Here is a 25,849-nt window from a genome sequence, read left to right on the forward strand (position 1 = left end):
CCAATGTTGGGCGAGTCCAGAACCAGGGGCCACAGTCTTAGAATAAGGGGAGGTCATTTAAGACTGAGGTGAGAAAAAACTTTTTCATCCAGAGAGTTGTGAATTTATGGGATTCCCTGCCACAGAGGGCAGTGGAGGCCAAGTCACTGGATGGATTTAAGAGAGTTAGTTAGAGCTCTAGGGGTTAGTGGAGTCAAGGGATATGGGGAGAAGGCAGGCACGGGTTATTGATAGGGGACGATCAGCCATGATCACAATGAATGGCGGTGCTGGCTTGAAGGGCCCAATGGCCTCCTCCTGCACCTATTTTCTATGTTTCTATCTATTAAAATGAAAGAACTGCAGATGCTGGCAATCTAAAATAAGTAAATGTTGGAAGCATTCATCAGTTTAAGTTGCATCTATTGAGAATGAAATAGAGATAACATTAAGATTTGCGACTTTGAACTGAACCAGGAATAATAGAAATCAGCATGTTTTAATTTTCAGAGGATGGTCAGAGCAAATTGACTATCTGTCTGTGTGAATGACTCAAGTGTGGTGGTGACTGAAAGGTGGGGATGAACCTTCATTGCAGTCATGTCTCTGGAGGAGATATGACTAGCAGGAGATGGATGAGAATGGAGAGGGGGAAAGAAAGCAGTGTTCAGGCTGTGAGATGCAGGATAATACAGTTGCTGGAAATCTGAAATAAAAGAGAATGCTGGAAGTAGCCAAGTGATCAAGCAGGTTCTGTGGAGAGAGCTAGCTACCGGCTGATGACCCGTAGCTAGCTCTCCTCCTGCACCTATTTTCTATGTTTCTCAATCTTATATTTGTTATCAAATTGGGCAACACACTGGCACAGCTGGTAGAGCTGCTGCCTCACAGCACCAGACACCCTGGTTCAATCCTGACCTCGGGCGCTGTGTGTGTGTTCAGATTGCACACTCTCCCTGCGTCTGCCCGGGTTTTCGCCTTTTTCCTCCAAAATTCCAAAGCCGTGCGGAGTTGTGGGTTAATTGTCCTCTATAAATTGCCCCTAGTCTGGAGTGGATGTGAAAGTGATATCCACTGCCCTTTTGTGTACCTGTGAAAGTGATATAATGGATACAAGGATATGCAGGCACAGATACAAGCCAAAATGCTGGAGTATCTCAGCAGCATCTCTGGAGAGAATGGATAGGTAGCAATTCGGGTTGGGGTCCTTCTTCACACTGTAGGGTCCTGACAAATAGTCACCTGTCTATGTTCTCCACAGATGCTGCCTGAAGTGCTGAGTTACTCCAGCACTTTGCACTGGTGTAACATAAAACTGGTGTGAATGGGCGATCAATGATTCATATGGACTTGGTGGGTGAAAGGAAATGCTGGAAATATCAATCAATCACATTTGACAGCAAGTGTTGCTGGGCCTGTTGGGCCATGGGGGCATCAAAACTCTTAATGCTTCAGCTAGTTACTTGCATATATGTCTTCCAGCAGGGGGTGCCAGATAGTAACAAACATGGACATGTTTTCTAATCCTTTGCTTAATGCCAACCATTGCTGACAGCCTGGATGAGATCAGCTACTTCAGCACAAGAATCAAACCTGGTATTCCCTGCACTAGACAGTTTGGAACTGTGTCGTTTTACAGCTTTAACATTATTCGACGTGCATTTTGAATCAGCAAAAAATGCGAAATAATTAGTGCAAAATTCAATAGCAAAACATTTTAATTTTACACGAACAGCTAAACAAAAATGAAACCATACAGAACATGGATCTTTGTTTCCTTAACAAAATCTACAAAATTACAGCACCAAACTAAAAAAAAAAGTCAGTACACGGTCAAGGAAAAAATCTTACAAAAATTGTTAAATATTGCACTTGGTTTCTAGAACATATTGGATTTTTAAATTTATTCCCAATTTTTAACAAAAAAAAACAGGAAACTGGATTGAATACTGGACTGCAGAGTCCTTTGTCTTTTAAGTTGGGGATCGACCAATATTGAAGAAATATATAGTTATATTTAAAACTCACAATTAAATTCAGATTCAGCATATATTCAAATATGTGCGCTCATGATCTGAAATGAAAATAACCGAGCATGATCACCAATGGCCATGTTTGGTCTGCAAAGGGTGTGGAATAATTTTGATCGATCCCTTTAGTTTTTGTAATTTTTTTAACTTATTCTATGGAAATCAGGTTTTCTACCTGCTTAAGCAATTTGTTGATCCCTAGTTCGGAAAGAAAGAAATAAGGGTTACCCAAATAGAAACATCAAATGCCCTATAATGACAAATACCCCACAAAACAATTCATACACCAGGGACACTCGCAAAATACCGTGAACCTCAATGCCCTCTCTGGGAAAAAAATGATTAAGAAAATGTAACTAATTAACAGTCAAATCCTTCCACCAAACTACTCCATGTGGGTGCTGCACCTAAGTTTGGCAAAACAGAATAACATACTTAAACTTTTTTTTTTACAAAAAGGCCACTTGTGGAATAAGACATTCGCTCCTGCAACTGATTTAACTGTGAGGAGGACTTGCGTTCACAACAGAAATGCCCATTTGACCTTGGTGAATAGTTAACGCCCAGTACGAAACGAAGTCCTTCAGACAAGACGCCAATTTTATTTTGTGCGTGTTAACAGGTTAACTAATTCTTGACCTGAAACGTCGGGACGAGGGTAACAAAATAGAAGGGATGTAATTACGGTCAAATATGGCGGCGGCTATGGTGGAAAATAGGAATTCAAAGTCCAACCATATTTTGCAATCGTCCCTCATTTTGAAACAGTGCAATTTAATCAAAACACAAAAGAATACCAACAATTTGGCAAGTGACAAATTCACCTGAGATTTGTGTGTTTTAGGCAGTCTGAAACACAAAGATACTGTGTATAGTAGCAATGCAACAAATAGTAAAACAAAAGACAGCTCTCCCGAGGAAGGGAAATTAATAGAGAATTTCTTTGCAGTCTTATTCCAAGTTTTTGATCTGTTGCTATTCTACTACATTAGGTTGCAAAAGAACAAGTAGCAACACATATTGGCTTGAAGGCATTTGATGTTTGTAAAGAAGCCACAGTTAGGTTGGTGTTGCAAGGCCAGCCTGAGAAGACAATACTGAGCACGTGCAAAGCAGGTACGGTCCAGGCTACATAACATCAGTGCATTCCATCAGGTTGGTACACTGCGGACTTGATCTTCGAACTGTGCAGACCCCAGGCAAAAATCACTAACTTGATGTCTGCAGTCACCACAAATGAAAATAAAAAAACAGCCATCATCAAGACTGAATGGAATATGAAGCGCAACACAAGCACTGAATAATATGTGCAAATTTCAGTTAAGGTTGAGACCCCATGAAAATGGTGTTAAAAGTCATGCCAAACTGTGGCCGCTGTTCACACTTCAGCTGCTTCTTGCAGGTGCCCCACGAAAAAGTTACGATTTCTTCTGGCATCCACAGCAGCTTTCCAAGCCACAGATTCCGGCTTTCATTAGCATTGGCTGTCTCTGTCTGTCCATTGTCACAAAGCATCACTTTGAGCTTCCTTTCTGCCTCGCGTTGAGTCTTCTGCCCTCAACGGTGCCGTGATACATTTTTAAAACCACGAAAGAACAGGCTCGATGGCCACACAAAGCCCATCAGCGGGTAGAACAATTTGTTGCGTTTGTTTCACGGTTCTGACTTGACTGATCTGGATTAGGATCAATCTAAAAAGTAGAATGAGTTTGAAAAATTAATAAGAACCCAGCTGACAAGATTTAAATAGAACAACATTTAAGCACTGAATGTACTAACTTGATGGCACTATGAATCTAAGGAAAGTCATGTGGATCTTGCATATAGTTTTCGTGAATAAAATCAGATGGCTGGGATTTGTCTATGATAGGAGTAGGCTCAGGCTCAATGGCATTAATAATTCTATAAAGTTTCTTCAAATTTGTAATTAATTAGTTAATTTCTACAGATTCGTCGTAGAAAGCATTTTATCAGGGTGAATCACAGCACGGTTTGGCAGCAGCTCCATCCTAGACTGCCTGACGTTGCAGAGAATTGTGGACGCAGACCAGTCCATCACACAAACAACCAACCTCCCTTCCATTGACTCCATTTATACCTCATGCTGCCTCAGTAAGGCCACCAGCATAATCAAAGTCAAGTCGCACCCTGACTTGAGTCGCACCCCGACCACTCCCTCTTCATTTCTTCTCAGTTTCCTCTCAGCTGTTATCAGGCATCTGAACCGTCCTACCAACAACTAGAGAGCAGTCCTGATCTACTATCTACCTCATAGGAGACCCTCAAACTATCTTTGATTGGACTTTATCTTGCACTAAACGTTATTCCCTTCATCACATATCTGTACACTGTGGATGGCTCGATTGTAATCATGTATTGTCTTTCCGCTGACTGGTTAGCACGCAACAAAAGCTTTCCACTGCACCTCGGCACACGTGACAATAAACTGAACTCAAACTTAAACCACAATTTATGCTGATTTTGTCATTATTATAATAAAATCGGGAATAGTACTGTTCGAGAGCAGCGTGCAAAATAAAAAAAATCCACGACCAGGGTTTGAAGCAACCATGACACGTTCTTACAGATTTCATGCATTTAAATTTAAATGCTGGAGGCTTCAAACCATCTTATATGCAAAATAGGCACACAACTTTAAGAAAATACAGATTCATTTATTTTTAATGCAGTTCATTCTGTTGAAGTTAAACAAAAAAATGTACTCATGGATCAAGATTTTAACAAGAAATTAAAACTGGCTAGCATGCTGCTCACATATGGTCATATTTTGTAGCAGTAAAAAAAAATTATGATATTGCCATTATTAGAGTCAGTGTGAAAGACCCTTCTGCCCAACTCATCCATGCCGACCGAGAAGCCCCATCGAAGCTTGTCCCGTTTTCCTATATTTGGCTAATATCCCTCTAAACCTTTCCTTTCCATGTACCTGTCCAAAATGTCTTAAACTACACTGCCTCATCTAGCTCCTCTGGCAGCTCATTCCATATACCCATCTCCTTCGGGTGAAACTATTATTCTGCAAAATTGAAGTATGGGATTTTGCGCATGTATATCTGCAAATCTTAATATTTTCAGTGATCCAGCAGTGACACAGCTGCCTTAAAGCAACAGAGAGGCTGTGGTTCGATCTCAACTACGGGTACTGTCTGTGCATATGCGTACGTTCTCCCTGTGATCGTGTGGGTTTTCTCCGGGTGCTCTGGTTTCCTCCATCATTCTAAAGTTATGTAGGTTAATTGGTTTCTGTAATTTGTCCCTAGTGTGTAGGACAAAATGAGCGTAAGGGTGATTGCTTTTCAGTGCGGGCCTAGTGGGCTGAAGGGCCCATTTCCACGCTGTATTTCTAAACCAAACAGCACCCCCCCCCCCCCAATTTGGGATTCGCCAAACTGCTTCAAATGTACTTAAACTGACGGAATTTTTTACAAGCTAATCCCAATAAAATACCATGGGAAACTCTAAAATCTTAATAAGGAGTAGTTTCAACTTTAAATAGTGTACTGAACTATAATTATTGCTTAGTTATTTAAGGCTCTAGCAGGTTACTAAATTTAGGTACATGAAGATTAACAAGTGATGAGGAATTCTAGTTTAGCAATGGACGTGCTAGATGTCAGGGGAAAGTCTGCAACACCCAAATAGACGTGCCTAGACTTTTGAGAGCAGCATATTCTTAGAGTCAAAACCATGCCATATTGTGCTCATTGTAAAGACTATGTTCTGCAAAGCAAGTTCATTGGACCTGCTCATGTAGAGAAAAGATTGGGAGAAGGTTTGGGAACATATCCCATGTAGATGGGACATGTTGGTTGGCGTGGGCATTTTGTGCTACAGGGCCCGTTTCCACACTGTATTCCTCTGATTGTAAGTCAATTAATTCAATCTGTACTCAATCCTTGGTGACATCACAATTGTTGTATCTAAAATATCTGATGTCCAACAGCAGCGGTATGCTAAATCCTTGTTGCTAACTTATATGTATATTTTTCAAAGGTCATTAAAGGAAGGGAGCATTTCTTCACTGCTGACACCAAATTGTAAACCTATATAACCTAATGGGTTAATAAAGGGTAGTTTATGTAATTTGAGCAACATTAGGAATATACAAGGTGATGCATTTGTGGAATTTTCTGCCACAGAAGGCAGCGGAGGCCAATTCACTGGATTAATTTAAAAGAGAGTTAGATAGAGCTCTTGGGGCTAGCGGAGTCAAGGGATATGGGGAGAAGGCAGGCATGGGTTACCGATTGTGGATGATCAGCCATGATCACAATGAATGGCGGTGCTGGCTCGAGGGGCCGAATGGCCTCCTCCTGCGTCTATTTTCTATGTTTCTATGAACAGATGGGTAGGTGTAAGAGTTGGATGAAAAACAAAAAAGGTTAGATACTGCTGGCGTTGAAAGCTTAAAAAGGACAGAAAGAAGAGCTCAATGGTTTATGACATCTCCATATTATTAAATGGATTCAAGAGCTGGAACATGAGAAAATGTTCAAGAAGGAACTGCAGATGCTGGAAAATCGAAGGTAGACAAAAATGCGGGAGAAACTCAGCGGGTGCAGCAGCATCTATGGAGCGAAGGAAATAGGCAACGTTTCGGCCCGAAATGTTGCCTATTTCCTTCGCTCCATAGATGCTGCCGCACCCGCTGAGTTTCTCCAGCATTTTTGTCTACCTTGGAACATGAGGAAAATTGATGACTAAAAGGTACCGATCCAATGGAGTGTTGCTTGGATGTAGTTGATTGGGAACATCCAGGATGCAAAAAAAGATGGACATAAGAATTGGACTCTAGACAAGAATCAATATCTAGAAGATCAATGAAAACAGCAGATACATTTAGTAATGGCAAAAAAACTTTGCATGGTCCTCAGTCCAGAAATGGATGGAGTGAGAGGTTAAGAAATGCCTAAGAAGTGCAGCAGAGGCAATGTGACTGGTGTTATAGAAATAGTTGAAGTGATTAGCCTTGTTCCGGATCAACAAGACCAGATTGAATTCTATGACCAATGGTGCACCACATGGATTTTGATTAGATTCAATTTTATTGTCATTGCACAAATACGAGTATAGGTACAACAAAATGCAGTTTAGCATCTAATCAGAGTGCAAGGTAGTAAAAATACTGGTTAAAACAATATGTACAATGTGGATGAATTAAACTAGTACATAGGCAATAAATATATACAGATAAAAGAGTGTAAAGATGGCTAGCGTCGTGCCTGTTAGTTCAGCAGGGTGATGGTATTTTGGAAATAGCTGTTCCAAAGCTGATCAGTGCTGGGATGCTAATATAATATGTAGGAGATATGATTAGTAGGTTTACAGATGACATGAAAACTGAGGATAGGGTGCTAGACTCAACCTTCCTTGAGGATAGCAAGGAATGCTGCCCACGGCTACAGTGGGATATCATTCAAAGGGAATGTTGGCGGATGGAATTTAATCTTGACGACTGTGAAGTGATGCATTTTAGGTGATCAAAGAGAACTGGGAATATCCAGTAAGGGTGTGAAAGAATGTTACTGAAGAGTATGACCATGCAGTTCAAGTGCATTATTCCTTGAAAGTGACAACATGGATAGAATGGCGAAGGTGGTCATATGAAGCATGCGTCTCTTCATAGGTGACGGCATAGAATACAAAGTTTAAAGGCGAGAGGAAAGAGTTCAAAGAGGATTTGAGAAAACGTTTTTGTTTTTTTTTAAAGCAGATACTAGTGGATAGCCAGAGGTGAAATGACTTGCAATTACCACATTTAAAAGAGATTTTGACAGGCACTTGAATAGGCAAGGCATACAAGGATGCAGTTCCGGTGAAACCGTATGAAATTTGTGTAAACGGGCAATAAGGTCCATATCGGCATGGTGAGCCAAAGGGACATTTTCACTATGTCTGTACACCTCCTCCCTCAAGTCCGTCCTAGGACTGACAGTCTTTTCAGGTGAGGCAGAGGTTCACTTGCACCTCCTCCAACATCATCTACTGTACCTGCTGTTCCAGGTGTGGACTCCTATATATCGGTGAGAGCAAGCGCAGGCTCAGCGATCGTTTCGCTGAACACCTCCACTCAGTCCACCTAAACCTACCCGATCTCCCGGTTACTAAACACTTTAAACCCCTCCGATTCCCACAATGACCTTTCTGTCCTGGACATCCTGCAGTGTCAGGGTGAGGCCCAGAGCAAATTGGAGGAACCGCACCTCATATTTCACTTGGGCAGCTGACACCCCAGCAGTATGAATGTTGACTTTAAGTAACCCTTGCTTTCCTTCTCTCTCCATCCCTCCCCCTTCCCAGTTCTCCAATCAGCCTGACTGTCCCTGATCACATTTTATCCAACTGCTTTACCTTCTCCAAGCTAACAATGATCTATTTTACATATTCCTTGATCTACATTCCTTTTGATGTCCCTTTCTCGCACTTTGTTATCTCTGTATCTCCCCCTCCCCCAACTCTCAGTCTGTAGGGTCTTGACCTGAAACGTCACCCATTCCTTCTCTCAAGAAATGCTGCCTGTCCCGCTAAGTTACTCCAGCTTTTTGTGTGTATCACTGTTGTTAAACACTACAACTGATGCCAAGATACTTCATAAAAACACTAACAAAATTTGAGCACATAGGAAGTTAATAGCATAAACCTTTGAAAGACAATAGGTGCAGGATTAGGCCATTTGGCCCTTCGAGCCAGCACCACCATTCAATGTGATCATGGCTGATCTTCCCCAATCAGTACCCCGTTCCTGCCTTCTCCCCATATCCACTGACTCCACTATCTTTAAGAGCCCTATCTAGCTCTCTTGAAAGTATCCAGAGAACGGCCTCCACCGCCCTCTGAGGCAGAGAATTCCAGACTCACCACTCTCTGTGAGAAAAAGTGTTTCCTCATCTCCGTTCTAAATGGCTTACCCTATAATCTTAAACTGTGGCCCCTGGTTCTGGACTCCCCCAACATCGGGAACATGTTTCCTGCCTCTAGCGTGTCCAAACCCTTAACAATCTTATATGTTTCAATCTGATCCCCTCATCCTTCTAAACTCCAGAGTGTACAAGCCCAGCTGCTCCATTCTCTCAGCATATGACAGTCCCGCCCTTCCGAGAATTAACCTTGTAAACCTAGGCTGCACTCCCTCAATAGCAAGAATGTCCTTCCTCAAATTAGGGGACCAAAACTGCACACAGATATGGTCTCACTAGGGCCCTGTACAACTGCAGAAGGACCTCTTTGCTCCTATACTCGATTCCTATTGTTATAAAGGCGAACATACCATTCGCTTTCTTCACTGCCTGCTGTACCTGCATGCTTACTTTCATAGACTGATGAACAAGGACTCCCAGATCCCATTGTCCTTCCCCTTTTCCAAACTTGACGTCATTTAGATAGTAATCTGCCTTCCTGTTTTTGATACCAAAGTGGATAACCTCACATTTATTCACATTAAACTTCATCTGCCATGCATCTGCCCACTCCCCCAACCTGTCCAAGTCACCCTGCATTCTCATAGCATCCTCCTCACAGTTCACACTGCCACCCAGCTTCGTGTCATCTGCAAATTTGCTAATGTTACTTTGAATCCCTTCATCCAAATCTTGATGTATATTGTAAATAGCTGCGGTCCCAGCACCAAGTCTTGCGGTACCCCACTAGGCACTGGCTGCCATTCTGAAAGGGACCCGTTAATCCCTACTCTTTGTTTCCTGTCTGCCAAACACTTCTCTATCCATGTCAGTACTCAGCCCCCAATACCATGTGCCCTAATTTTGCCCACTAATCTCCTATGTGGGACATTATCAAATGCTTTCTGAAAGTCCAGGGTACACTACATCCACTGGCTCTCCCATGTCCATTTTCCTAGTTACTTCTTCAAAAAATTCCAGAAGATTAGTCAAGCATGATTTCCCCTTCGTATATCCATGCTGACTCGGACCGATCCTGTTACTGCTATCCAAATGTGCGGCTATTTCATCTTTTATAATTGACTCCAGCATCTTCCCCACCACCGGTCAGGCTAACTGGTCTATAATTCCCTGTTTTCTCTCGCCTGCCTTTCTTAAAAAGTGGGATAACATTAGCTACCCTCCAACCCAGAGGAACTGATCCTGAATCTATAGAACATTGGAAAATGATCCACGATTTCCAGAGCCACTTCCTTAAGTACCCTGGGATGCAGACCATCAGGCCCTGGGGATTTATCAGCCTTCAGTCCCATCAGTCTACCCAACACCATTTCCTGCCTAATGTGGATCTCCTTTATTTCCTCCGTCACCCCAGATCCTCTGGCAACTACTATATCAGGAAGATTGTTTGTGTCCTCCTTAGTGAAGACGGATCCAAAGTACCTGTTCAACTCATCTGCCATTTCTTTGTTTCCCATAATAAATCCACTTTTTATAATCCAATTGGTATTGGGGGGGGGGAAGATTTAGAGAATTTGTTAGTTTTGGACTTTGGCGGCTGAAGGAATGACCAGCTAAAGTAGGATGTGCAAGAGGCCGGCATTAGTGAAGAATAGATGTCTCAGCGTATTAGAGGAAGCCTCAGTGATGGAAGGTGACACGATGAAAGACGGTGTGTGAATATTACTTCCATTGGTACCTATTTTGATGGGTCAGTAATAAAAATGGGAAATAGTGCTGGTTTGGAAAAATAAAGACACAGGGTCACAATTGTTGAAATTAAGCAACTGTTTTGTTTCATGATAGCTCTAATGAAGTAACTGCTAAGTTTTTTCATCTCTGGGCTGCCTGTACTGCCCAAGAAATTTAGACAGGAGCACACCTACTGCCCATGGAGATACATATTGGTGACAGACACAGAGATGTGGCCAGGTATACATAGAAAGTCCACATCCAGCAACTGCTGGAGAGCAATAAAGACTACAACTTGAAAGGGTCCTGACATGGTCCTTCCAAAGCCAAGTTCTTTCTTTGTGGTAATTGCAAATCTTCAAATGAGATCTCAAGGATGGAATGAACAAGGATTCCACGTGCATAGAGAACATGGATCTTCTGCTCCGAAGATGGGAACATTCTCCCAACAATGTTCCAAAAAGGACGTATGATGCCCATGTCTGATCAAAGGAAGTTGGATTCAGATCACCAAATCAGAGTATGTATCAGAGATGAGAACCTCACAGTGCACGTCCAGTGTATTAACACACACAATTGTGGAAAGGACTGAGGGAGACCTGAGAAGGGCCTCTTTTTTTTTTTTGTTAAGGGTAGGTCAAAGGAGCCAGACGTCTAGTCTATGGAAATTAAGGCACAAGTTCTTGCAGAAACATCCTTCATAACTTTCCCCAAATCATGCTCTCAACAGTCATGGTTTAAACTGCAGAACCTCCTCTGGCCTCATTACCTTGGATATGGAGCTTGGAAGTAGGGACAGTTGCCTACTTCCATTGGCGCAGGACCAGTTATAATAGTTAGAGGTGCCAAACCAAATAAAGATCCAACAACTGTTTATGTTTTCTCTTTGTTCCCAAGTACAAGAACAACACATATCATAATGTTAAATGCCTTCTAAAACAAGTTCCAATTGAATTAATTATCTATACCTAGAGATTCCAACTACTAAGAGGTTCATGCCATTTACTCTTCCAACTGACCAAAAATACTTACCTCTGAATACACAGGTGGAGGCTGGTACCTAAATTCCTGGATGTAGGCAAACAATGGTCCCTCGAACAATCTTTCTAATTCATCCCGTACTGCCGTTGTAGCCAGATTATTTCGTCGTTGCTGATCGGACACAATTTCTGAATAGCTGGGCGGAGCTAAAATGAAACATAGTCAATGGTAATTATTTTAAATGGCCAGCAATTAGTCCAGCCCACTGTGACGGCAATATTGCTTGGAATACCAAACTTCTATTTCATCCGTTAAAAAGCGATCAGTTTAATTAGTTCTTACACAACATTGCTGCATCTATTTGAAAGATCTTTCTGTTTGTTGTAACTCCACTTGAGTACATAGAAACTAGGTGCAGGAGGAGGCCATTCGGCCCTTCGAGCCAGCACCGCCATTCATTGTGATCATGGCTGATCGTCCCCTATCAATAACCCGTGCCTGCCTTCTCCCCATATCCCTCGACTCCACTAACCCCTAGAGCTCTATCTAACTCTCTCTTAAATCCATCCAGTGACTTGGCCTCCACTGCCCTCTGTGGCAGGGAATTCCATAAATTCACAACTCCCTGGGTGAAAAAGTTTTTTCTCACCTAAGTCTTAAATTACCTCCCCTTTATTCTAAGACTGTGGCCCCTGGTTCTGGACTCGCCCAACATTGGGAACATTTTTCCTGCATCTAGCTTGTCCAGTCCTTTTATAATTGTATATGTCTCTATAAGATCCCCCTCATCCTTCTAAACTCCAGTGAATACAAGCCTAGTCTTTTCAATCTTTCCTCATATGACACTCCCGCCATCCCAGGGATCAATCTCAAAATCATATCATATTTTTCCTGCATCTAGCTTGTCCAGTCCTTTTATAATTTTATATGTTTCTATAAAATCTCCCTTCATCCCTCTAAACTCTAGTGAAAACAACCCTAGTCTTTTCAATCTTTCCTCATATGACAGTCCCACCATCCCAGGGATCAATCTCGTGAACCTACGCTGCACTGCCTCAATCACAAGGATGTCCTTCCTCAAATTAGGAGACCAAAACTGTACACAATACATAAAAGAGTACAGCACAGGAACAGGCCCTTCAGCCAACAATATCTGCGCTGAACATGATGGCAAGTTAAATTAATCTTGTCTACCTGCACAGCCCTCCATAGTCATGTGCCTATCCAAACGCCTCTTCAATGCCACTATTCTATACGTCTCTAGGCACCCACCACCCACTGCATAAAGTACATCATCCTGACAATCTCATTTAAACTTTGCTACTCTCACCTTATAGCCATGCCCTCTAGCCATGGGCATCTCCAAGACTTGAGACTCTTGCTCATTGCTACTTCTAAGTGGTTGTTTGACCCAGCTGACAAATAGTGGGAGATGTCTATGATGGATTTCAAACTTTCTGGCGTTTTCACCTACCTTCAGGTTGTTCAGGCAGTGTAAGACTCAACCAGTTCAAATTCATGCTACACTGGCTGCTGACGCTGGATGTCCGGCTGCCGAAGGGATGCAAAGGAATCGTTCCAATGACTAGTGGTAAATTTAATGTTAAATTCATTGCCCCTGGGATGTCCACATAGACCTATGAGAGAAAAAAAATAGGGAGATTTTAATTGCCGGCTCATTCTCCTTCTCCTTTCCATCTTTCTCCCCTTGCCCCTCGTCTTCAGAGGGTGGCAACTCGTGTTGGAGCATGGTTCCAATGGCAGCAGCCCAGCCCTGTGGTACCTCACCCAAGTGGCTACATTTCACATGAACACCTGGATAATGAAGGTGGTTGTGCCATTACCGGGGGTCCAACTAATACAGTTTCCAATATATTTCCATACACATGCACTTCCAGCATGCCCGCTGGATAGCAATCTGTAGAACAGGAAACTTCATCAGTTTTGTTAGGCAAATACTAATCCCTGAATTTTGGAAACATTGAGGCCAAAAGTAGTGCCTTCACCAATGTCCGGCTGATATCATTCATATTGGTAGAACTGGAATCAAAACTGTGAGAGCTTCCCTGTCTGTGAAGTTCACAACGTACTCTGGTATGCATCAGCCCTGTGAGCTTTGGCAGAAGGCACTGCAATTAACCCCAGAATGCTCCGCTACTGAAAAGACAAGGTTAAATGCCAAGAGTTGTATTCAGAAGTATAGTGGTACATTATTCATTAAAACTTGGGTCTCTCCTCAAAAAAAGTTTGTATGTGAAAGCAACTCATACTACTTTTGTAGACTTTCAGAAATACTCTTGTGTGCAGTTTTGGTTGTGTGCGTTCAAATAAGAATTATCTTCCAATTTTCTTCCCTGTCACCATCCTCTACCAATGGTTTTGATTCTTGTCCAATATTGGATAGCTGCTAACAAAGGTTCAAAGATAGCTGCTAACAGTAACCTTAATAGTTCACAGGAGGTAACCACATTTCATTCTGGACCCTAAATAGTTGCAGGTTATTTAATACAAAGGGCATCACAGATCCTGTCCTCAATTTATGATTCTATATCGATCACTGGAGGTAAAGTTTTTGATAAGTGATTACAAGCTCCAGCTGATTGTTTTTCTCATCAATTCTTCATTCAGATTAGAAACATAGAAAATAGGTGCAAGAGTAGGCCATTCGGCCCTTCGAGCCTGCACCGCCATTCAATATGATCATGGCTGATCATACAACTCAGTATCCTGTACCTAATGTGGGGAATCGAAATATTATGTCAGTTAAGGGTGTCAAATCTTTACGGAGGGTGTATGTAGAACCTGCGACTTCGGTATATGGTGTATGGTACTGTTTTTAAAAAACTCTAGCCTTGCACTTTCATTTCAAGGAAAATCACACAAAAATTAAACAATTTAAATTTACATTCATGCATCCACAGGGAGTTGAAATGTGCATTAGATTAGGATTGTCTACGAAGTGGAGGGAAAACAAAAAACAATTGACTGGAGTTTTAATGCAGGACTATTTTCTAATTCAGAGCAAATATCTTCATTTCTGAATTGTTATAGAGCTTTACAGAAAGGAAATTTTTAATTTGACCACACGGTAACAAGAGTTGCATTCCTTTAAAAAAAAATGTTGTTGCTACTATATTCTCTGTAGGAAACAAAGTATATCCTCAAGCTTACACACTTTTGGAGAAAGACGTTAACAAGGTTAGAGTTTTAAACCTTGTAACGCACCCTAGAATGGTCACAGTTAAACTAGCTACTGAGGAATTAAAAAAAAGTGCAGCAGAGGTTGACACTGGCAAGTTACTCAAGAAGGGACAAATTCTTCCAAAATATAAAATTACACTATTCCCAAGACAGTGAGTCTCCAATCTCAACTGGGCCAGCACAGGAGGGATAAGTGGAAGCTAACTGTCTCCCCTTAAGAATAATTTAAAAAAAATGTTTCAACAGTTTTAAAAACAGGGCAAGTCACCCCGCGCACCTCCTGACAGCCGGTTACAGAGCGGCATTGGCCTGGGAGCAGGTCACCTTCACGCCCTCTTGGCCGGGATGTAGTGCAGGTTGATCTAGAGAAGGGAGAATATAGTTTTTTAAATGGGAAAGAAATATACACAAACATTACAAAGACACTTAATTTTTTTTTTTTTGTCTCTACAAACACCTGCATTCACAAACGTTACCTGGGGAAAAGGGAATTTTGCACTCTTCCAGCTTACAGCAGGAAACCTAAAAAGGGTTAGGAAAAATATCAAGAGCATGAAAATTTCCCATACAGTTTCTTGGGCCTTCCTTGACAGCCAATTTCACTCCTTGGGCTCATTATTCGGAGGGAAACTGGCTGCTAAAGGATCCCCACTTATCTACGATGTTCCTACAACTAAATATACTTAACCAAAGACTTGGGGATGGGGGAAAAGAAGAAAATGAAAAGGGTGAACAGAAACTGAAGCAAGAAAATGATAACATGGTAAACCACCTTCTTTAAGAGGGACGGTGTCTCCAATGAAATGTTTTTCACATCATAATTTTGCAATGTCATCACACAATTCAACACCTACCGTTAGTGAGTACTCCACGTGAATTATAGTGCAGTCTACAATCGACGGCGACACTGGTGGAATTTTCAGTAGTTTTCCATTCCAACTTTCTGATTTACCAGACGACAACGATTCTCCTCTCAAGTTGGCTACAAGGTGTTTAACTTCCTTCATTTTCCCTTTGGCATAGAAAGTCTGTGTTTGGTAAATGGCTGCCTTTGGCACTACCATGCGGGAAGAACAATTCTCAATTTCTGCAAATATGTGAATTGATTCACCTGCACAAGAAAAGATACACAGTGCACAATGTAATTTGTGTCACTATGTCCACCATATGTATTCAGTCTCATTAAAGACAATAATTTAAAGTGCCATTTAAACAACATTTATTCATCAACGTATTATCAATCAGCAGTCTACTAAATTGATAGTATTTGTGCTATAACACAGTCTACACTGTTTAACAATGGTAATATTAACAGCATTGATCCCAGTAAGAGTTATGGAAATCGGAACCCATTTTATTATCTTCATAGTAAAAATGTGATGGAACAAAATAAGTAAATATATTTTAATTTACTAAAAATTAAAAAGAAAAGATTTGGAAATAAACCAGATTAACTAAATTTGTTGCCTATTGCCATCACAAAATAACTCTGTGGAAAATCTCTCTGACTTTGACTCTGTGCCGGAGATTTGGTGACTCACTCTGGTATCAGCCATCCTCTGGTATTTGATCAGGCCAAAATCAAATCTTGGTTGGAAGACATATGCTGGCTGATAAAAGGTTCGATAAAGGTTAACTGACAATAGTCAAGCCTAATCCTCCCCTCAACAGAATTTAAGACGGCTGTAATTTTCAGTAAGGGCAAGTTGAAGTACGACTGATTTGACCAAAAGTGGGAACAAGAAAGCCAATTATTTCCCCCTCCCCCCCCCAGCCTTGTCCATTTGTGATGAATACAATTGAAGCACCAATCCAGCTACCTGGCTGATTCATTAATTAATCAAAGACCAAGGATTGAAATAATTTTCCAGTGCGCCAGATTTTTACCTGGTGTGTAGCCCTTGCGTTCGATTTTGGCACTTAGGGATATTGGGCCTGAGGAACAGAACCAGCAACAAAGAGTTTTCTCTTTTGTGCCTGCCTGTGGTGACTGCAAAAAGAACAGAAAGCACAGTAAATACCCCTGCTCCCTTCAGAATAGACAGTCTCTCAGGATGACATATGGTGGTACATTAATAGCAAACTAGCTAACAATCTATGCTATGCACTTTCAAGTGCAAGATATTAATGGTTTATATTGAGCAGTGCACAAGTGGTGCATAATGCCCGTCCCCTTAACTGGTGGATAGTATTCTACATATTGTCTAGACAAGTTAAAATGAATGTGACATATATTATAGAGCTTTTGGTTAATTCCCAACATCAGATGTAATTTAAAAAAAATTGGGAGCATTGTTCATTGAGGGCCTCCACTTCATGAATATTTGCACAAATTATCAAGGAAATCAACTCTTTCACCATCCTTTAAGTCTTATCAGATTTTGGGGAATGCAATTTTTAATTAAAGCCTAATATATTTGTTTCAGCCTGCAAAAAAGAGCACTAAATCTCCCAATGTTAAACTGCAAGAACTGCATTATGCGGGCAGGTCAGTGTCTAGATTAAACCATGATGATATCTGTTGTGGCACATTCTTACATTTACACGGTTTGTCCAACACTCCAATGTCCAATATACTTTCTAGCCTAATCTGACAAAAGTCACAATATTTCCCATTTTTAACTTTGATGTTTCAGTTTATCCATTCTCAATAACATGTTTATTTTAGTAATTATATTGCTCAATTTAGAGTTGGACTTTGAATATAAATTGGCAATGGCAAGGTTAGAGGAGTTTACAACTTCACAGTGTTTTGTTTTAAATCGTGATAAGAGGATTTGTTTAGTAGTTATTCTTCATTGGTGAACTTTTATCACTGTCTTGAAATCTATTAAATATTCAATATCAATTGGCCATAACTTTAAATACAATACCAAGCTATTCACAATAATGGAATGTCTGTATTTACTCTATGAAGAATTTAATAATTGCTCCCTGGTGTTTCAGACATTAGAAATATATTTTTGTTGTAACCATTTGGTTTTAATTACAGGGCCCTACTGTGCATTCTTTAAATCGAGTTAAAAATGGACCTGTATGGAAAGTGTACAACATTTCACAGTGCGAGCTTTCCAAAGCTTTCAAACACTCACCAGCAACAATGGTGTGTTAATGTCAATGTGTTCAAAGACTGTAAATTCTTTCTTCACTTTCATTACCAACATCCACGGCCTGTGCAGTTCAGCTTTTACCCAATAGCGCACACTGCCATATTTGCCTTCAAAGGAGGTAGCTAATGGTCTGTCAGGAAATAAAGCACCAGTCAATGGCAGCAACTAATAGAACAACACAAGTCAACTTCTTTGGGATCAACCAATCCAACAAAGTCTTTCGAAATTCAGAGAGGCCCTAGTGAAATTATACATGCCTAGGAACCTTCAATGTACAATTGAAGATGTTCAGTTTCTGATATAGTAGGGTGGAAGAGAATATGATGCAAACTAGGAAAGTGAAGCCAGGTACTGACAAAAGTTCTCCCTCAGGTTCCTTTCTTCTGGTTTTACAGGGCACAGATGCAAACATGTTATTTTCACTGGTTTGGAGAGAACAAACCTGCTGATAAATATCCAATTGAAAAATTCAGAGAACAACAAAGTGGGAGACTTGCTACCGCAAGGAATAGCTCAGGTGTTCAGCATTTTAGAAGAATTGGATCAACAAAAGTAGAACGGAATAGTCATTCTGATAGGGTTAGAAGAATGAAACAGTAGGCCAGACCCATAGGACCAAATACCCTGCTTCTGTGTTGTACACCTTCTGTAATTTTATGTTGATTTTCACATGGAATGATCACAAAAAAATGGAGCCCAGAATAGACTCATTTGAATTTAAAAATTCAATAGAGGGAAAACCTTAGGGGCTGTTACTCTCAAAGGAGAAGATCATATGGTCTGAACAGGCATCTTCATTAGATTCACAAGTTAGTCTAGGGCTTCTCTATGGTCAATAAGGAAAATCGCCCAAAACACAGATTTATAACAGAAATCTACAATTATTTGAAAATATTTATATTTCCAGAAGAAAAAAAAGGAAGGAAGGAAGCAAAAAAATTAAAAGTGCAAATCTTACATTTGTGGAAGCTCAAAGCTGAATGGATATTCATGTCTGCCTGAAGGTATTGTGGTGAGGTCTTCTTCAGAATCATCATCATCTAAAAACAGATTACAAAATAATTTAAATTATCAAACATGTTATTTTATGTACCAAAAGAATCAGGTTAAAAAAATTATAGAATAAACAATCAGCAGTTATAAAAGTAAAATAACACTGATTAAAAGAAATAACAACTGCAGCTCAAAAAATAGGAATAATTTATGCCAGAAATTACTATCCCAGGATGCAGATGTGCTAGAAGTGTATTTACTGCCCATCAACTCCCCCTGATCTGTTAATTATCACCCATTTTAATGTATTTGGTGGAACACGTTACGTCAGATCAGGTAAGGACAGATTCCTTTTCCGATGGACATTATATATGTTTTTAAAACAATAACCTGATCATTTCATTGGTACATGACTGAAGCTAGCTCTACTTCCAGATAGATTAAAGTTTTCTGAACTTTCGTTTTTGGTCACCATGGATTCAAATATATGACTAGATCGATAGCTGATGGCTAGTAATTTACACTCTACTACAATACCACCCGATGCATAGTTAACCGTGTAATGGAAAGCCAACCAGGAACCATTTTAATTGATACTATTTGTGGTTTAATTCACTGTATCCACAAATGTTAAGGACATATTATTATTGCATGGACATCAGTGGGAATTCTGCATCAGTTGCCCATTCTGGATTGCCCCGAAAAGTCACCTTCAATGCAAGCTACTGGTGAAAGCTTTATTCAACAAGCTAATTAAGACAGAGGCCAGTTAAGATATCTCCACAATAATGTGTGGCCAGTCAGGCACACGGCATTCCTGCTTGGTTGATTTACTTTCATGGAGGACGTTATTTCACCTTATTTTGCGGAAGCAATGAAGTTTGGAGCATTAGCCAAATGTCAATCAAATAACTTTTGAGTTTGTTTGCAAATTAATAGTGAATGCAGAAAAGACGAGTCACATTCTGGCCCTTCCCTCTTCTCCCCTCTCCCATCGGGTAAAAGGCACACCAGATTCAGGGACAGTATCTTGCCAGCTGTTATCAGGCAACTGAACCATCCTACAATAACAAGAGAGCAGCCCCGAGTCCTGAACTACTATCTACCTCATTGAAGACCCTCGTACCATCTTTGATCGGACTTTAATGACTTTATCTTGCACTAAACATTATTCATTTATTGTGTATCTGTACACTGTGAATGGCTCGATTGTAATCATGTATTGTCTTTTCACTGATTAGTTTGCAGGCAACAAAAGCTTTTCACTGTACCTCGGTACACACGACAATAAACTAAACTCAACTAAAGATTTTTTTTTTAAACTTGCTCTTTTAATTATACTGGTTAGTGTGGAATTAGCAACTTCCTTCTGCCTCCCAGCTACCGACAGCACCCAGCCTCACTGTACGCTTATTGGAGATGGGGAATGAACAGTGAAGCTTATTGTTTGGAGTTACTAGGCGAACTCCAGCGAGTTGGTCCCATCAGGAACCTCAGTGTCCCAGTAGCTCCACCCTGCACAGCCACCGTTCAGCCTTCGGGGGATTTATAATTTTACGATAAACAGCTTGACCTTCCTTATCCGCCTCAATGACGCGACCTTAACTCAAACTACTTCATATCATTTCCATATTACGTTAGATATTTTCTGGCTAACACCATGGTTTATAGGGGCACAATAATCTGACAACCTGATGCTGCTATCCATTCACTGGTGACCCTTTCTAACAGTGCACCTGTCCCATTTGAAAATCCCTTATCTATCACTGAAGAGGGAATTTACAAGGCGTGGTTGGAATAGGATTAATTAGCTTTAGTAAAATGTTTGCAAGGACACCATCACATCCAACTATGAAGGATTAGCTATGTAAATAGCCAAAGAACACAATCTGAAGTTCAAGATCATCTTTAATCAGTATTCATATTACAGTTTCAGGATTTATATATATTATATATTTAAGGAGTATGTGCATTTTGCATTAAATCAGTAAAACCCCCCTTTGTGCAGTAGCAGTAGCTGATCTTGCTCCAGATTCGTTGCCTTTCTTTCCTCCGCCTTTTCTGCCAGCTCAGCAGAAAGACTGAGCTTTTTTTTTTGCAGTGGAGCGGTAAACAAGCAGCGAGCTGTCAATCAGGTCGGCAGAGAGGCTGTGAGCGGAGAGAGCCGGCCTGAACCGGTGCGAACAGCCCAGCGCAGCCGCATCCACATGGTATTCATCAGCCACAGGACACACAAGCCTGAGCTGAGAGGCTGGAGCCTGGGCAATGGGCGTGCTTAACTTAGCAGTGTGAGCAGTCATTGCAAGGCAGTCCTTGCAAACCCCAACTGCATGTGTGCAGCTTGTTCCAAGTGCATTGCACAAAATAGCAACCCCCACCCCCCAAAAAACAAATTAAATGCTCTCAAACGTTAATGCATTCTTTTTAATACTCTCAAACGTCAATCAATGCATTAAAAAAACCTCAAATGTCAATCCATTTCCCAAAAAAGCTCACAAATGTCAATGCATTTCCCCAAGTGCAGCTTGAGTAAGATAATAATGAACGAAAGCTCACTTACAAAAAAAGGAAAATGTGAAATTCTTATTGCTCACAAATGTCAATGCATTTCCACAATAAGCTCTCAAAACGACAATGCATTTAAATTCCTACTCATTCCCACCTCCAGTCCAAATATTAAGGACCAGTAAATAATTAGCAAAATTCTTATATAGAGTTGCTGTCGGAATTTATGTGCAGCTTGTTCCAAGTGCATTGCACAAAATAGCATGCTCCCCCCCCCACCACCCCACACAAATTTAAATGCTCTCAAGCGTTAATGCTTTTTTTTTTAAAGCTCTCAAACGTCAATGCATTAAAAAACAGACTCAAATGTCAATGCATTTTTTAAAAAAGCGAACAAATGCCAATGCATTTCCAAAAAAAAGCTCTCAAACGACAATGCGTTTTAATTCCCACTCATTCCCACCTCCAGTCCAAATATTTAGGACCTGTAATTTGCAAAATTCTTATATAGAGTTGCTGTCAGAATTTATGTCATGTTCGTATTTAGAGTGATACGGCCCAACTTGCCCACGCAAGCCAACATGTCCCAGCTACACGAGTCCCGCCTGCCTGCGTTTGGCCCATATCCCTCTAAACCTGTCCTGTGCTATGGAGAATATAGTCATTGCTTTTACTCGCAGGAATAAAATGCATGCAATAAAATTGAATACAATGCAAATTGCACATTTTCTCCGCGATGTATTATTACTAAGTCGGTATTTGGCCTCCCTGAAACATTTTAAACTCTTTATCCAGAAAGGTTTTTTTTCCCCCCGAATGTGACGTGAGGCAGAAGGAGGAATGTGACTGGCAACTCCATTGACTAATGAAAAGTTAACAGCGCCTTAGCAACAGTCTAACAAATAGCAGGGCCAATCGGCGCTCCGGGGCGGTGTAAGTGCAACGAATCTTAACTGAGCGACAGAAACTTGAGTAAGATAATAATGAACGAAAGCTCACTTACAAAAAAAGGAAAATGTGAAATTCTTATTGCAAACATTCGAAGACGCTCACTGCCTTCTCAAAGCTACCACATGCGTGTCAATAGCTATTTTTTAGAGATTGCAAAAAACAATGAATCAATTTACTCAATTGGCACAATACAAAATTATTTTCAACTATTTTCTTACATATTAAGCAAAACGCAGCGAGTTCAAAGTAAACGCATATGCAAACGAGCCAAAAAAAATCTGTATTCAACGCATCAGTGCTTTCCTAAAATAAATGGTTACATTGGAATAGAATATCACAATTTCATTGCAAAACTTAATATTATGGCACGGCATCAAAATCACAAAAACGTGTGGGGAGAAATTATAATTTAATGCAAAATGAACATTTTCACTGGCAATGTACCTAACATACGAAGGTGTAAAGTAGCTATTGCAAATTGTTTTTCTGCAAAAAGCATTAAGTCATCCTCACCATCTGACAGTGTGGGCCAATGAGCGAAGAGAAGTCTCACAGCAACCTCCCCCCCCTCCCCCAATACTTGTCCCAAACAGGATTGAACCGCTTTGAACAAAGGGTGGAAACTTAGGAAAACAACTAACCATTTAACTAACCATTAAAATAAAATGTTACAGTGGCTATATGAGATTTGCAAAAGCATAATGCAAAACTTGCACTGTCAACGTTATGGCGACAAGATATGTTCTTGTATAAATCCACAGAAAAAAATGCATTTGCTGTCATAGCACCTCGTCGAAGTGATATTCGAATGTTAGGTGTTACTGTATACTACTGTACACGATGCATTTAGATTAAATAGTAGCGTCGTATGCAATTGATAGTCACTACATTAGCTGTTTGTATGAAAAAAAAACATTATGACAAACTCACGGATTTAACGTGGAAGCCATTGCATGCAGGCAGGGCATTATATAAAGTACTGCAGTTCTCAGATTTGTTTTACTGTAACATTTCTACATGGTTCTCATGATCTAAGAAGGAACAAAAACCTCAAAGCTCGGGAAAAACAAAAAAGCTTGGAGTTTGCTTCTGCAGATGTGAATTTTGTATCACAAATTACATAACGATTGGGGCTGTTCACAGGGAGAGAAGGGGGGGGGGGGGGAGAGGGGGGGTTGAAATCTCAACGAATCGGTGAGATAGAATTGTAAAACAAAATAAGTGAGATATTAGCAATTTGTTTCAGTGGGCTGGCTATCCAGCCTGGTCAAAGTCCCACCACTTTTGACAAACAAAACTGCCAGTGAAAAGTGATCCGCAGGCTGTCGAACTGTTCCATCCATAATGTCTCTACGGATGGATAATATTATGCATTTTTCTTGTATAAATGACCAGCGACGTGCTCTCCGAGTTACTAACACCTTGCATTGGAGTAACAGCGAGATACAAAGACGCAAAACTCGCAGGACACATTTTAAGCCATTCCACACATACATTACATTCCAAGCTTACCTCTCTCGTGTCCGATTAGTGGGTCTTTGCGGTTGAAATACTCCACTTCCTCAGTGTAGTTTTGCGTGTAGGCAGTATTGGAACCAGCATTCCGAGATTCTGTCCAGCGCACTTTCGCCTGTCCTCGTCCATGGATTGCAAGAGATCTTACCCTGATTTCCCCAGTAACTTCAATAGTCACTCGTCCGGAGACTGAATCTCCGCTGGCATAGACGGGGATATTGTTCTCATTAGGACAGTCATAGCTTATTGTAAAACTCCTCACCTTTCCCAGCACCATGGTTATATATCTAGATATATATATATGTGTGTGTGTGTGTGGGTGTGTGTCAGTATAAAAATGTACAAAAATGGAGATCTGAAAAAAAAATGTGATCTTCTCCACCACTGCTCAGTGCCTGGATTTGGCTGCAGGAGCTGCAGGCGCGACCAGTGCGCTATTAAAAAGGAGCATCTGGATCCGGACAGTGGGAGATGCTGTGCCCCGGCTTTTGGTCTGTACAAAAGACGGGGGTATCATTCCTACCACCTCACTTAAAACGGTTTTTGTGTGAAAAACAACCCGAGTGCGCCTGTGCGTGATTCACTCTGCTTCCGCCTTGAGAGTGCAGGCTGTGCTACTGCTACTGCTACTGCTGCTACTGCCAGCTGATCAACAGCTGATTGAGGTCATTCCCCAAAAGCTCGCTTTCTCCCCCCCCCCCCCCCCCCCCCCAGCAAAGCAAGATCACCAAAATGCAACAAAATTCACCATCTGTATTTTTTTCAAAATTCATCCCACCACCATGCTTTTTTTTTTTTTTTTAAATCCCCAGCCTATTTTTTTTTTTTTTTTTTTGCACCGACGCGCATACAAAAGGCGATTAATGCAACCGATTCAATGCACACATGGCGCCACACAGCGGCTTGAAGAAGTGACATATTAATCTCACATAGGATGCATCCGCAGGGCCTTGAGCATTGCATTTTTGGTCCTTTGAATGCGAATGCAACTTTTATTCCGCAAACTAAAATAAACGCGGTGATAAACGAAAGGATATTTACTGTAAAAACCATAGAAAATTTCCAGCCAGGGTTGCTGCCTGCAATTGCTGAACCCAGTGCCCGAGACGCATAATACTCTTCTGTATCATCCGCCACCTCGTGGTCGTTTCAGATAACAGTCAATTACAAACTTACATATGAGGTCATCTTAGTTTTAGTGTCTATTTTATATTCTGCATATTTTCCTAACTCCTGAATCCGTTTTTTTTTAGCATTTTCTTCACATTCGAAAATTTCAGTTACCGATTCCAAAATCTTTATTTTCAATGAGCATGATTAATTATATAAAGGTTGCAAAATGGAACATTGGAAGATGAAATCTATCCACACAGTTGTATTTGGTTTCTCCTTTTAATATTTGACCCAGGAACAGGAGCAGGCATTCAACTTGAATCAATACTACCTTTCAGCTATATTATGAGTAAATATGTATCTGAATCACATCTATCTAGATTGATTCTATATCAAGCAATTTTATTTTTCAAAATCTAGCAAACTTTTTTGATGTTGTTTAGGTGGCCTATCCTTAATATTTGTAATGGGGATTCACCCTGGTATGCCATAACTTTAAAGTTATGTCCATTATTCTGAATTCCTCTACTGAAAAAAATGGATCAGCCATGATCATATTGAATGGCGGTGCAGGCTCGAAGGGCCGAATGGCCTACTCCTGCACCTATTTTCTATGTTTCTATGTTTTCCCTAAACAATATAATTTTGATCAAATTACATTTCCATCAGATAAAAATCCAGAAACTAATTCATAAAGATGCAGGAAACATGAATGAAATAAAACCTGCCGAGTTCCTCCAGCAGTTTGATTTTGCACCTTGAACCAGCATTCAAAGAAATGTCTTTCGAACAGCAGAATTATCATGGTGATTATGTTATTGCAACATGTGTAGGAAAGAACTGCAGATGCTGGTTTAAATCA

At 40.6% G+C, this 25,849-nt stretch overlaps 1 protein-coding gene across 5 annotated transcripts; it reads right to left on the minus strand.

Moving 5' to 3' along the window:
- Positions 1 to 1,679: 1,679 nt before the first annotated feature.
- Positions 1,680 to 24,531, minus strand: arrdc3 (arrestin domain containing 3). 5 transcript variants are annotated; one of them, XM_033017269.1, is made up of 8 exons: positions 23,872 to 24,531; positions 18,869 to 18,950; positions 17,893 to 18,040; positions 16,688 to 16,790; positions 15,655 to 15,911; positions 13,074 to 13,236; positions 11,651 to 11,805; positions 1,680 to 3,700 (listed from the first exon to the last, which is right to left on the minus strand). In XM_033017269.1, exons 1-8 carry the CDS (start codon positions 24,149 to 24,151, stop codon positions 3,632 to 3,634), a joined length of 1,257 nt encoding a protein of 418 aa, XP_032873160.1. In that variant the 5' UTR covers positions 24,152 to 24,531; the 3' UTR covers positions 1,680 to 3,631. The 5 variants fall into 5 exon arrangements, with proteins under 5 accessions (XP_032873160.1, XP_032873162.1, XP_032873163.1 ...); XM_033017270.1 differs by lacking the exons at positions 1,680 to 3,700; positions 11,651 to 11,805 and adding exons at positions 15,078 to 15,162; positions 15,277 to 15,322 and having other exon boundaries at positions 23,872 to 24,480; XM_033017271.1 differs by lacking the exons at positions 16,688 to 16,790; positions 18,869 to 18,950; positions 23,872 to 24,531 and having other exon boundaries at positions 17,893 to 18,026.
- Positions 24,532 to 25,849: the final 1,318 nt, after the last annotated feature.

This window comes from Amblyraja radiata, chromosome 3 (genome assembly GCF_010909765.2).
Source record: "Amblyraja radiata isolate CabotCenter1 chromosome 3, sAmbRad1.1.pri, whole genome shotgun sequence".
Classification (NCBI taxonomy): domain Eukaryota; kingdom Metazoa; phylum Chordata; class Chondrichthyes; order Rajiformes; family Rajidae; genus Amblyraja; species Amblyraja radiata.

Excerpts from the sequence above, each read along its gene's own strand:
- arrdc3 (XM_033017269.1), bottom strand. The coding sequence starts at position 24,151 with ATGGTGCTGGGAAAGGTGAGGAGTTTTACAATAAGCTATGACTGTCCT. Across the intron at positions 13,237-15,654 it reads ACGTGGAGTACTCACTAACG|GTCTATGTGGACATCCCAGG; the intron begins GTAGGTGTTGAA and ends TTTCTCTCATAG. Across the intron at positions 3,701-11,650 it reads CTCCACCTGTGTATTCAGAG|ATTGATCCTAATCCAGATCA; the intron begins GTAAGTATTTTT and ends TCTACTTTTTAG.